The sequence below is a fragment of the Mesoplodon densirostris genome, chromosome 10 (assembly GCF_025265405.1).
Source record: "Mesoplodon densirostris isolate mMesDen1 chromosome 10, mMesDen1 primary haplotype, whole genome shotgun sequence".
Taxonomy (NCBI): Eukaryota; Metazoa; Chordata; class Mammalia; order Artiodactyla; family Ziphiidae; genus Mesoplodon; species Mesoplodon densirostris.
The window spans coordinates 36598915-36611479 of NC_082670.1; the positions used below are offsets into that span (position 1 = coordinate 36598915).

Here is a 12565-nt window from a genome sequence, read left to right on the forward strand (position 1 = left end):
AGATTGGAAAGGGGTAAAACTGCCCTTATTTGCAGATGGCATGATCATGGATACAGAAAACCCTAAGGGAATCTAGTGAATTTAGTAAGGTTGCTAAATTTATCTTTAGTAAGATAAATTTACTTTTTATCTTTAGTAAGATAAAAGATCATATACAAAAACCGGCTGAACTTCAAAGTGGCAGCAAAGAACAATCTGAAAATAAAATTTTAAAATTCTATTTACAATAGCATCAAAAAACTAAAATACTTATGAATAAATTTAACAAAGAATGGAAACTGAAAAATATAAAACACTTCTATGAAATTAAAGAAGACTTAAATAAGAGGAGAGACATATCATATTCATAGGTTGGAATATTGTTAAAATGGCAATTCTGTAAATCTTTTTAAAATGGGCGACATCTGAAGTATAAACAGACTCTTCAGAAAAGAAGATATATGAGTGTCCAAAAGGCATATGAAAAAGATGCTTAACATCACTGGTCATTAGAGAAATGAAAATTAACATACGACAGTGAGATGGCACCACACAACCACTAGAATAGCTAAAGTTAAAAAGAATGGGGCCTCCCTGGTGGCGCAGTGGTTGAGAGTCCGCCTGCCGATGCAGGGGATACGGGTTCGTGCCCCGGTCTGGGAGGATCCCATATGCCGCGGAGCGGCTGGGCCCGTGAGCCATGGCCGCTGGGCCTGCGCATCCGGAGCCTGTGCTCCGCAACGGGAGAGGCCACAACAGTGAGAGGCCCGCATACCGCAAAAAGAAAAAAAAAAAAAAAAAAAGAATGACAATATTAAATGTTGGCCAATTATGGAGAAACTGGAACCCTAATACACTGCTGATGGGGTTTTCTTAGAAAATGACCATTCAACCTGGCAATTCTACCTCTATGTATTTACCCAAGAAAGTAAAACATATGTCCATACAAAGACTTCTGCATGAATATTTATAGCAGCTCTACTCATAATATCCCCAAACTGGCAACAACCCAAACGTATGTCAAATGGTAAATGGATAAACAAATGTGGTATTATCCATACAATGAAATAATATTCAACATTAAAGAGGAATGAACTACTGATATGTAACAACATGAATGAATCTCAAAAACACCATACTATGTGGACACACAAGACTGTATATATATACTGTTTGAATCCACTGATGCTAAAATTCTAGAAAAGGCAAAATTATACCAACAGAGGCAGATCAGTGGTTGCCTGGGGCTAGGGTAGGAGAGTGTAGTGACTGACTGAAAATGAGGCACGTGGGAACTTTTTGGGGTAATGGAAGTATTCTAAAATTTGAATTTGGTGAGGGCTGTACAACTTAAAGTTACTAAAACTCACTGAACTATAAAACAGGTGAATTTTATGGTATGTAAATTATATATCAAAAAATCCAGGGGCTTCCCTGGTAGCGCGGTGGTTGAGAGTCCGCCTGCCGATGCAGGGGACACGGGTTCGTGCCCCGGTCCGGGAAGATCCCACATGCCGCGGAGCGGCTGGGCCCGTGAGCCATGGCCTCTGAGCCTGCACATCCGGAGCCTGTGCTCCGCAACGGGAGAGGCCACAACAGTGAGGGGCCCGTGTAATGCAAAAAAAAAAAAAAAATCCAAAAAACACACACATATATACACACCTTGCTAGGCAAAGAACTAACTGAAATTATTTACTCTTCGAATTTAAAAAATTCATTTCCTTTTACAATAAGCCATTTTTTTCTCTCCATAAAGAAATATCCTAAAACAGGGTAATCTATCCAAATAGTTTTGATTAAATTATTATTGTGTTGTTATTGCTAAGACTGGACTATAGAAATAGTTGCAAATTTGCTATCCAGATGGAAAATATTCACTTCATGGGACAAGGGTCTGCTGGTTTGCCTGTAGGTAGGGTATGAGTGGGGAAGTGACACAGGCTTCAGTAAATGTGCTCTGTACGTTTTGTATTTTAAAAGCTTGGTCTTTGATGCTCCTTTGCTGGGGAGGGGAGCTCTTCATGTTTCCATTATCTCTCTACAGCCTTGTTAAAGGACATATGGTAGCTTGGATCTCTGGGACGTGGTAAACTAATGGGCCAAATATGTGGAGCTAGTGTTCAGTAAAGGTTTGATTTGTTTTGCTCTCACACCTCAACTTGCAATTTAGAGGAGCAGCAGAGGGACTAATTTGTTTGGGTTTAGACCAGAACTCTTACACATTAAAGATTAAATGGGGACTACAAATAAGCATACTCTTGTTTAGGTGAAAGAACAGTGAGAGTGAAAGGAAGAGAGTAGCAAAGGGAGAAAATTTTCTCAATTTGCCTCAAGATTTTCAATTACTCTTAGCTCTCATATATACAGTAAGTCCCATCAAAGGTTTTCTGTTGCTGCTGTTGTTTTTGTTTTTGTTTTTGCTTTTGGGAGGGTGGGCAGGCACCTCCTTCTCTTGAGCCGAAAGGTAACATAACACCCAGCTGTTGTCTCAGAAGTGCTGGAAAAACTTAAGCCTTTCACTGCCAGACTCAGCATAAAACAACAGGAGCTCCTAAAGGGCTGGGATCTTGGTCACCACACTCTCTATATAACACATTGCAGAGCATGGACTTGATACTCAACGGCAGTAATTATAACACCTAACTGGCGAAACCAATTTGTTCATGATAAAGGATCTCAGGTGTTTCCATGGATAGTAGGGTTTTCTGACAGATCCAGGCTAGAACTCTGTACACAGAATAAGGCCTTTTATAAGAAAATATAGCCTCGCTTTCTCTGAGACATAGGACAAAATGCCAAATGTCCCTGACAGGTTTAAATCACACTTGGAAGAGAGTTAAAATAAAGGCCTAGATATGGGCTTATCTGTGGTGGTTTCTGATGCTGGTGGAATGGACCAGCCTGGTAGTTTCACGTCACCTACATCCTTCACCACAGCTCCTCACCCCACACTCGACCTCAGAATATCACTATCCGTTCACCACTCAGTCAGTCCCCTGTAGTGGACGGGGACAGCTGTGACGCGTGACAGTCTTTTCCACTTTGTGAACCAGTTCACATCCTCCCTAGATCACTCCTCTAAGAAGATTCAACAGCCTCCTGGGCTTTCCTGTGTGCTTAATTAAAAAAAACAAAGTCAAATTAGATCGTGTTGACCACATTCAAACCACTGATAGCTTTTCACTGCAAACCAACGTCCAAACCCTGCAGCTTGGAATCTGGAATCCCTTCCCTCCTTTTCTAGCAGTCTCTCCTCACTCAACCCCAAGGCTCCATCGGGCTGCACAGAGGTCACCTGCAGAACACCAGCTTGGTCCAAGCACCCCCTCTTTCTGTACTTATAAGTCCCACCCTTCCTTTAATGCCCCTATTGTGGAAGCCTGTCCAGATTCTTCCAGCTGGAATTAATCTCTCCCTCCCCATATTCCTATAACATATGGCTTGTACCTTGATTAAAACTCTTATGGTAGGCTGCCCTGGATGCCACTTATTTCATGCATGTGGCTGCCTTCCACTCAGGACCAGCAAATTCCTACTCTGAATGCCTATTTAAATCAGCTTGGGGATCCTTGGAAAAGTGGCTGATTCCAGGACTAAGCAAGTACAAGATGCATCCAGAACACATCATGTTAGACCAGAGAGTAAGAAAATGCTTTTTAAAAAACGGGAGGCAGGGACTTCCCTGGTGGCACAGTGGTTAAGAATCCACCTGCCAATGCAGAGGACACGGGTTCGATCCCTGGCCCAGGAAGATCCCTCATGCCGTGGAGCAGCTAGGCCCATGTGCCACAACTGCTGAGGCCCACGTGCCTAGGGCCTGTGTTCCGCAACAAGAGAAGCCATTGCAGTGAGAAGCCCACGCACTGCAATGTGGAGTGGCCCCCGCTCCCTGCAACTGGAGAGGGCTCGCGCACAACAACGAAGACCCAACGCAGCCAAAATAAATAAATTAATTAATAATTAAAAAAAACAAAAACAAAACAGGAGGTATGTCACAAAAAAACAGAATTCAGCTTGGAGGAACTTCCACCAGCCAAATCTGAGACAATTTGAGCAACAAAATAATTAAGTACAGTAATGAATTATAAACCACTGAAAAATATAAGAGCCCAATGAGTCCAAACCAATAAGAGATAAATAAATGGGGGAGGAGAATGCTCCGTGCAAATGGTAAATGCAGGAGAAGGACTGGAGTTAGCAAAGCATCATTTTGCAACCATCATAGTAAAGATTGGTTCAGGCAAGAATCATCAATGGATGCTAAATCTAGGAGAACTTTTTGATGATGATCAGGACATTTATATAGTCAAAGTGTTTCCCACAGATTGCTTACTAGTTGCAAGGGCAAAAATACTATTTTTAGAGACATCAGACAACACCTAGACTGGGTGAATGTAGCAAAATTAACATCAATAATGAGATGCAGATAAACCCGTGCCTCCCAATGAAGAACCCTGAGGGGGACACAACATCACCCATGTAGCATTCTGGCTGGGAATACATAACCTGAACCTAATCATGAAGAAACATCAGACAACCTCCAAACAAGGAGTGCTCTATTTAAAAATGTGGGGGGTTGGGAAGGGTAAGCAGAGGAGGGTGGAGAAATGTAGCCTTCAAAATGTCAGTATCATTAAAAACAAAGAAAGGCAATGAAAATGTTCCAGCTTAAGAGTCTAAAAGAGACATGACAACTAAATTCAACACTTGATCATGGACTGGATTCTGTACTAGAAGGGGGGAAATGCTTTTATGAAGTATATTATTGGATCAACTAGCAAAGCTAGAATATGGACAAGAGATCTAATAAAAGTATTTATCAATATCAATTTACTGAAGCTGATAACTGTGCTGCGGTTATATAAAATAACTATTCTCAAGAAACATTCATTGAAGTTTATAGGGATAAACGGTCACAATGTTTGCAACTTACTTTCAAATGGTCCAGGACAAACTTTTAATTTCCAAAATGTTAAAAAAACAATACCCAGAAACCTTTTCTGATTTAATTGTTAATTGTGAGGCCCAGACATTGAGAAGCGCCTAAAGCAGTGGTTCTCAAAGCATGGTCCTCAGACCAGCAGCATCAGTTATTACCTGGGAACCTGTTAAACAGGCACAGGCCCACTGAGTCAGAAGCTCTGGGGGTGGGCCCAGCAGACTGTGTTTTAACAGCCCTCTGTGCAATTCTGATGCCCACTTAAGTCTGAAATCACTGACCTAAACTATGAGCTCCTACATTCTGTATTCTACCTCCTATATTCCTCACAAAACCTAGCCAAATGCTTTATGCAAAATCACATCTCAATAAATGCTAGCTGAATTTAGCTTGACAGTGAATGAAAAGGCAGAAATGACAACGGAGGCACTTTAAGTCGACAAACTAAAGGTCCCAGCTAAAGCATCACTCTGAGTTTCTAAAGGGAATATAACATTTATTTTGAAAGCAGTAAACGAAGTCAGATTACTCAAGAGGTTAGTCAAAGCACTGTTGTCCCAAAAGGGAGCCTATCAGCTTACAGTTTAAGTCACTGTCAACTGAAAACATGCCATAACTTATGCAAGCTCTTAGACTGGTATTTAAAAATTAATTCTGTGGTTCTGGGAAGCAATGCATAGCGATTAAAAAGCCATGCGGTATGCATCATGCAAGATCTGATTAGAAAACACAGTATCCACGTGGCTGTGCTGTGGCCCAGACTGGATGAGGATGGCCAGATTTCAGAAGAACACCCTCCAGGTGGCATTTGGAGAGACAAGACCCCTGTAAAGACAACGAGCTGATCAATTTGCCTACTGAATAGAAAATGAAACAAATAAATCCATTTTTATGCAACTGTTTTCCATCTTGAGAAGTTAAACTGCTGAAGATACACTAGGATGCAGGGTATCATCCCAGCCTCACCACATGCTTTTTCTGATTGGCACCCAGAAAGATTTCACAGGAAAAGGGTGTTACTATGGTATTGTTGATTTAAAGGTTATCTAGTCACAGCGAGGCAGAGGAGAATTCATCTTCAAAATTCACCTCCTTATTGAAAGCCCATGGAGTGTCTTGGCAATTAACAATTCCTATCACCTCTAGCTGTTCCCTATGTGAGAAGGCTCAGAACTCGCCTTACAAATTGCTCTTTTGAAGATCAAAGGGGAGCTGAATGTGTCTGTGTGCTCTCGATGAGACTGTGATTTAATGGAATTTTTAGAGAAGGCTTGCTGGCAGTGTTTGGATGACAGCCCCAGGCGGAGGATTCAGGGGAGCTTGGCCACTCTTCCCTTTGGAGCGTCTTCCCTGTCTTTAATTGGCACCTCATTAGAAATTAATGAAAATGACATCCTCTGTTCTTCCTGCTCTAGGCATCGAATGCTACAAAAAGGCCCATCACAATTCATAACACATTCAATTTATATAGCAACAGCTCTTAAGCATTATTTATGAGATGTGAATTTCTTGTCAGCAGTTAATAACCTGTACAGAGTGGAAGGGGAATGGAAAAAAAGATTGTGAATACATATAAAAAAAAGATTTTCTGCAGTGGAAAAGTGCTCTGTTTGAGTTCAAACCACCTTCCTGAATCTTCACTTTCAGTAGTAAATTACTGTGTTTCCCGTCTTCCAAAACCTTTCAGGGCAGTTAAACATCTCCCTAGCACTCCATGCAGCCTCAAGGAAATAACTGTACAACTCACCTTTTCCTAGAGATCCAAGCAGACAGGCAAGAGGAACACAAGAGCTATTTGTCAGGGACAGTCCCAGAGGTGTGTGTTCCCATTACTGTCCTTCACCTTTTAAAATGTGGCAGCTGACTCAGTCATTTTTCTGGGCACATAAGTGTAATGCTCTCAGTGGGCCCAACTGAACTCCCAGCTCTCTCTAGGAAGGCTACATCTGGAGGGACTGCAGAAAGCTCAGGGCTCTCTTCTCCAGCAGAAAGCTCAGGGCTCTCTTCTAGAGCAGAAAAATCAAATCTCTCTATAAGACCCTCAGAATTGGGCATAAGCCAAGGGACCACATGTTAGATCATTTAAAGAGAATGCACGTCTATGGCAAACCCAGTAGGCACTTACTTAGAAACCCAGCCTCCTGCCTGAGAGGTGAAGAGCACAGCAGAGTAATCTGCATTTACCAGAGTCAGTCAAGTTGGCTTACTTTAGGAGCACATGAAGTCATGCAACATGTACTTCTACATATTTTCAGCTTGGTGCTTAAGACCTTAGGAAATTAGGTGGTTTGCATCAAAGCTGAAGGGTAAACTGGGAGACTCGGTTACCACACCTCTGGATCTCTCAGCACTAAATTGTGAATTTTCACTGCTTGCCTGACAAGGAGAGGAGGTTATTAGCCACTGCCAGAGGCGAGACAGTACACTTGATGCACCAACTGCTTGATCCACTAGGGCAAATCCTGTGGAATACGCAGGATTCAGTTACTTTCAAGAAGGAAACAAGAATGTAAGGTACAGGAAAATCCCACGATTCTAATTTAGGAATCACCAAAGGCCTGTGTTACAAAAGCAACAGGCAAATGGTCAGGGAAGCTGCATAACACTGGTAACAGACTGAACTGCTGAAGCCCCCAGGGGTCCACGTGAAGACCAAAGCAATAATTTGCAGACCACCAAAGATCAGACAAACCACTATGGGCAAAGCTGGTTAGCCGTGAGACCCCAAAGTTTCCTTGGGTAACCACAGTATTCCTTCACTACCTCATTAAGAAGGTGGTGATAGGAATTGTTCATTGCCAAGACACTCCATGGGCTTTCAATAAGGAGGTGAATTTTGAAGATGAATTCTCCTCTGCCTCGCTGTGACTAGATAACCTTTAAATCAACAATACCATAGTAACACCCTTTTCCTGTGAAATCTTTCTGGGTGCCAATCAGAAAAAGCACGTGGTGAGGCTGGGATGATACCCTGCATCCTAGTGTACCTTCAGCAGTTTAACTTCTCAAGATGGAAAACAGTTGCATAAAAATGGATTTATTTGTTTCATTTTCTATTCAGTAGGCAAATTGATCAGCTCATTGTCTTTACAGGGGTCTTGTCTCTCCAAATGCCACTACCTTCACTACCACATTACCTGGCAGGGTTGATCAAGACACAACCTAAGAACAGGTTCTGGGCTCACCTGGACCACATCACATTGCAGGAACAAAAGTGAGGTTTGAAAATTCTGCTGACAGCCTCTGCACCCGCGTCTTATCCTATCTCTCTCCTTACACTTTCACACAAGCATTTAATAGGATAAATAAATGCCAGGCTAAAGAATAAAAACTTGTCCAGTGATACCTGGACTCCACATGCTAGTCACCATTTCTGCAGTTGAATATAAATATGTTTCTGATACTGCCGAGTACCACACACCAGACTGTGTAACAAACAGATTTCTACTCATGACAGGAAAGGAGTTCCAACTCAGTTTCCATGAGAGGCTGGAACTCCCTCCTGTCCTTCTCATTTCCAACAGGGCAGATAACTGAGGGACAGGAGCAGCAACGGCTATCTCTTCAGAAGGTGAAGAGCTTTGAGCAACTGTAACTTTCTAACTGCTGGGAGAACCACCTAGTCCTGACTACCAGCATCAGTACTCACAGGATATCTATGGCCATCCCAGAGGTAAAAGGAAGCTTCTAAAAGCTCACTCCTAAGGACAAAGGATACAGGATTCTCAGAGGCTAGAGCCAGAGTGCCTGATGACAGCTCTGTCCCAAAGAACAATTTCACAATACTATGCTCTAAAGTCAAGAAATAAAAACAGGGACAGGAAAACTGTAAGTCAGCCTAAATAATGCAGCTACACAATTTCGCTTCCATGTGACACGATGTATGTGGTCAAGGGGAGAGGAAGGATTGTTCTAAGTTTTTTTCCACTGTGGGTAGGTATAAAGTTTTTAAAAAGTACATCCCACCAAAAATTCCAAGAGTTGGTATTACACTGGATAATACAGAAGGAAAAGGTTACTTTAAAGCTATTTCAAGGGGTTAACTGACAATGAATTATGGTTCAAAGAAAATAATTTTCTAATCAAACTGTAATTTAAAAGGGATATGGGGGAGAAATCTTCCATTTATTATATATAGTAAGAAGCTCATTCAAAATTAATTTAATATCTGAATTTTATGGTACATATCTCAGAATTTCACTGGTTTGGTTAACTTCTAAATAAGTCATCAATGAGAAGGACCCAGAGTAATATGCAGTGGGGAGAAGCTGAGAGCAGTAAGCAGTGACAATGCAACTCTAATGAAATATGTGTAAGAGTCGTTGGGGAGGTTTTTGCCTTTTCTGTATGTGTGAGAGGAAATAAAGGCTGTTTAGAAATAAGAATCCTCTACTCTGGGGCTTCCCTGGTGGCGCAGTGGTTGAGAGTCCGCCTGCCGATGCAGGGGACACGGGTTCGTGCCCCGGTCTGGGAGGATCCCACATGCCGCGGAGCGGCTTGGCCCATGAGCCATGGCCGTTGAGCCTGCGTGTCCGGAGCCTGTGCTCCGCAACGGGAGAGGCCACAACAGTGAGAGGCCCACATACCGCCAAAAAAAAAAAAGAATCCTCTACTCTGATTTCCCAAGCTCCAAATCTATAGCTCGCAGGGAGGTACTCGGGAGAAGAATGAAGGCGCTCAGCCTCTCGGGGCGCCAAGGACACAGCCTCCACTGTGCTGTGTCCTCCACTGGGGGGGACGCTTACCGCAGCGGCACGATCCCAGTTCCTGCTGCACCAGCTCCAGTTTGGTTTGGCACTGGAAGCACCGACGTCGGCTTTTCTGTTTAGATCGGCTGGTTTCCTCGGATCGTTCAGTATTCTCCAGTAGTCGTGGCCGTTTCACTGGCGAAGCCTCATTCTCAGACTGTGAATCTGAGCAAAACAACACATTTGGGGGTCAGGGTTAGTGCTTGGCCTGGCAAGCACAGCTGATTAATGTACAGCCAAGGCTTTCTTCTGACCAGGCTACTGCCCTTTTCCAGGAACTGGATCAGTATGAGCAAGAGCCAGTTCTTCTAACTGGCCTGGTTTATGTCAAAAACTGTGACAAGCATGCACCTTTAGAGCTGACTTCTAACAAGCCAGGCCCAAGCTAGGAGAGGAGGGTGGGTGGCTCAACAAACGTCCGTTCTGTGCTGTCTTTAAAAAACAGCCATCTCTACGAGGAGATCATTCGAGCTGGAAATGAGATCCTCTCTTTGTGCCCTTTCTTTGGGTCCTACCTGTTTACTGCTTGTATTGGTTATCTCTTCTTGGATCTTTGTCCTTAAGTAGGCTGTAATTTGCCAGAGAAGGGACTGTGTCTACTATTGCTGTATGTCACCATGCTTAGCACAATTATATACCTGAAGTCAGTGTTTCATGGGTGATCCATGATCTTTTCTAGTAAAAAGACATTTCTAGGGGCTTCCCTGGTGGCGTAGCGGTTGGGAGTCCACCTGCTGATGCAGGGGACACGGGTTCATGCCCCAGTCCGGGAGGATCCCACATGCCGTGGAGCGGCTGGGCCCGTGAGCCATGGCCGCTGAGCCTGCGCGTTTGGAGCCTGTGCTCCGCAACGGGAGAGGCCACAACAGTGAGAGGCCCGCGTACCGCAAAAAAAAAAAAAAAGACATTTCTATTCCTATGCACAACTAAACGCACAAGAATCAGGTTCTAATACTGAAAACGATTCCAACTTTATTCAGAGTGAAGACGCATCCTTGCTTGTTCACAAATAAGCTGTCCCATGGCCTCCAGAGTGGGGTGGTACAGAGACAGCACTTGGCACCGCAACCCTAGGGCTGGTGCCAAATTAGCAGGTGAAGGGAGACGCAGTATGCAACAAGTGTTTTGTATAACCTTAAAAAAGTAAAATGCGATAAAGTTCATGTCACAGGCAGACTGTAAATAACTCTTGCTTTCAAAAAAAAAAAAAGAGCCAGCACATGGGGGGCTCTGTACTCTTGGAATTACTGCCACTACATACTGACGATGCACCTCTCGCAAAGGTTCCAAAGTGATTTGTGCTAAACCACCTCTGGAAGAGAGTCTCCTAATACAGTAGCTTCTTACTGGTCTCCCTGCCCTTCTTCCCCTTGTCCTACAGTCTATTCTCCACACAGCAGCCAAGCGACCCTGTTAAAAATCAAGTTAGAATCACTTCACAATCCTGCTCAAAATCCTCTAATAGCTCCCCTTCTTGGAGGAAAAGTTCAGATACTTCCTATGACCCTCAGAAAGGCCCTGCCTTTCTTATGTGCCCTCCTCCCATCTCTATCCCCTCATCCCCTGCTACTCTCTCCCTCTGCTCCACCCACACTAGCCTCCTGACTGTCTCCTACCTCGAGGCCTTTGCACCTTCTGGTCCCTTTGTCTGGAACACTCTTCACCAGATCTACAGGGAATTCCCTCTTTTAAGTCTTTTAAGCTACATTTTCAATGAGGTCTTCTTCCCTGAAAACCCTATCTAGACCACTCTTGCCCCCTTCAGCAGCACTTCCCTTCCTCCCTTTTCCTGCCTTTTATTCCTCCACAGCACTTATCTTTTGACATTAGCCTCCAGGAGAATGTAAACTCCTGGAGGGCAGGAAGTTTCACCAGCTTTGTTCACTAATGTGCCCTCTATGCCTACAACTCAGTATTTCTTACATGAATAAATCTCCTAAGGCAGTCCTGATTTTCTATTTACTGTGTCTCTAGTGAGAAGCGGTAGACTGTTGGCAGTTTTTCTTTCTTTCTTTCTTTTTTTTTTTTTTTTGGCCACGCTGTGAAGTATGGAGGATCTTAGTTCCCCGACCAGGGATCTAAGGGAACCACGCCCCTTGCAGTGGAAGGACGGAGTCTTAACCACTGGACCACCAGGGAAGTCTGGCTGTATTTCAAGGAATGCTGTCTGTATCCCCTTCCCAGCCTCCCTCTGTGTGGAGAAGATGCTGCATTTCGCCCAAGCACTCACTGGCCCTGACGGTGACAGTGGTAACAGTTTGCTCACAGCCCTCCGGCCCACCGTACCTTGCACTGACTTTCAGAAGGTATGCACCATTCTTAGCAATTGTAAGCTTCATTTTTCATTTCATTTAGTTCTTGCAGCCTACATGACATTTTCCCCCAATACAAACCAACTAAACAAGGCCTTTGATGAAAACAATTGAAAGCAAGTTCAGCCTATTTCCCAGCTCTGCTGGGCAAAGCTGTCCAAACCTAGTCAGTGTGATGACTGAGGCAGCCAGACACACCAGGCCCCTCCCCTTCCCCTATAAGAGCAACAAGCAACAATCTAAATGTAAATCATTACAAGGCAGCGAGACAAAAGGAATTCACCTGGTATGGGCCACACTGTTCTCCGGGTGGGGGGGGGGTCCTTTTTTACAAACCAGAAAGGGCACTATTTGTATTAATAACCCTATTTCGACTTTTTTTTTTCCCATTGGATAACGAGAAGAGAAAATTCTAGAGTAAAAACCGAAACAAAAAAATGGTGTTTGTTCTGAGGCAAGGTCCTAAATCTGGAGCATCCACATAAGAAATTATCCCCCAACCCTGGGGGTGAGTTGGGGAGAGGAGAGAGATTAGGGTTCACACAAGAAGGTGGCTGAAGCCTTTGCATTATTAAATTGTTAAAATC

At 43.6% G+C, this 12565-nt stretch overlaps 1 protein-coding gene across 1 annotated transcript in view; it reads right to left on the reverse strand.

Moving 5' to 3' along the window:
* Window positions 1-12565, reverse strand: part of ZFAND3 (zinc finger AN1-type containing 3) — a 331407-nt gene that overhangs the window by 18113 nt on the left and 300729 nt on the right. The window contains exon 5 of the mRNA XM_060109200.1: window positions 9664-9831. Within this exon, the coding sequence (XP_059965183.1) occupies window positions 9664-9831 (168 nt within the window). The remainder of the gene's footprint in view (window positions 1-9663; window positions 9832-12565) is intronic.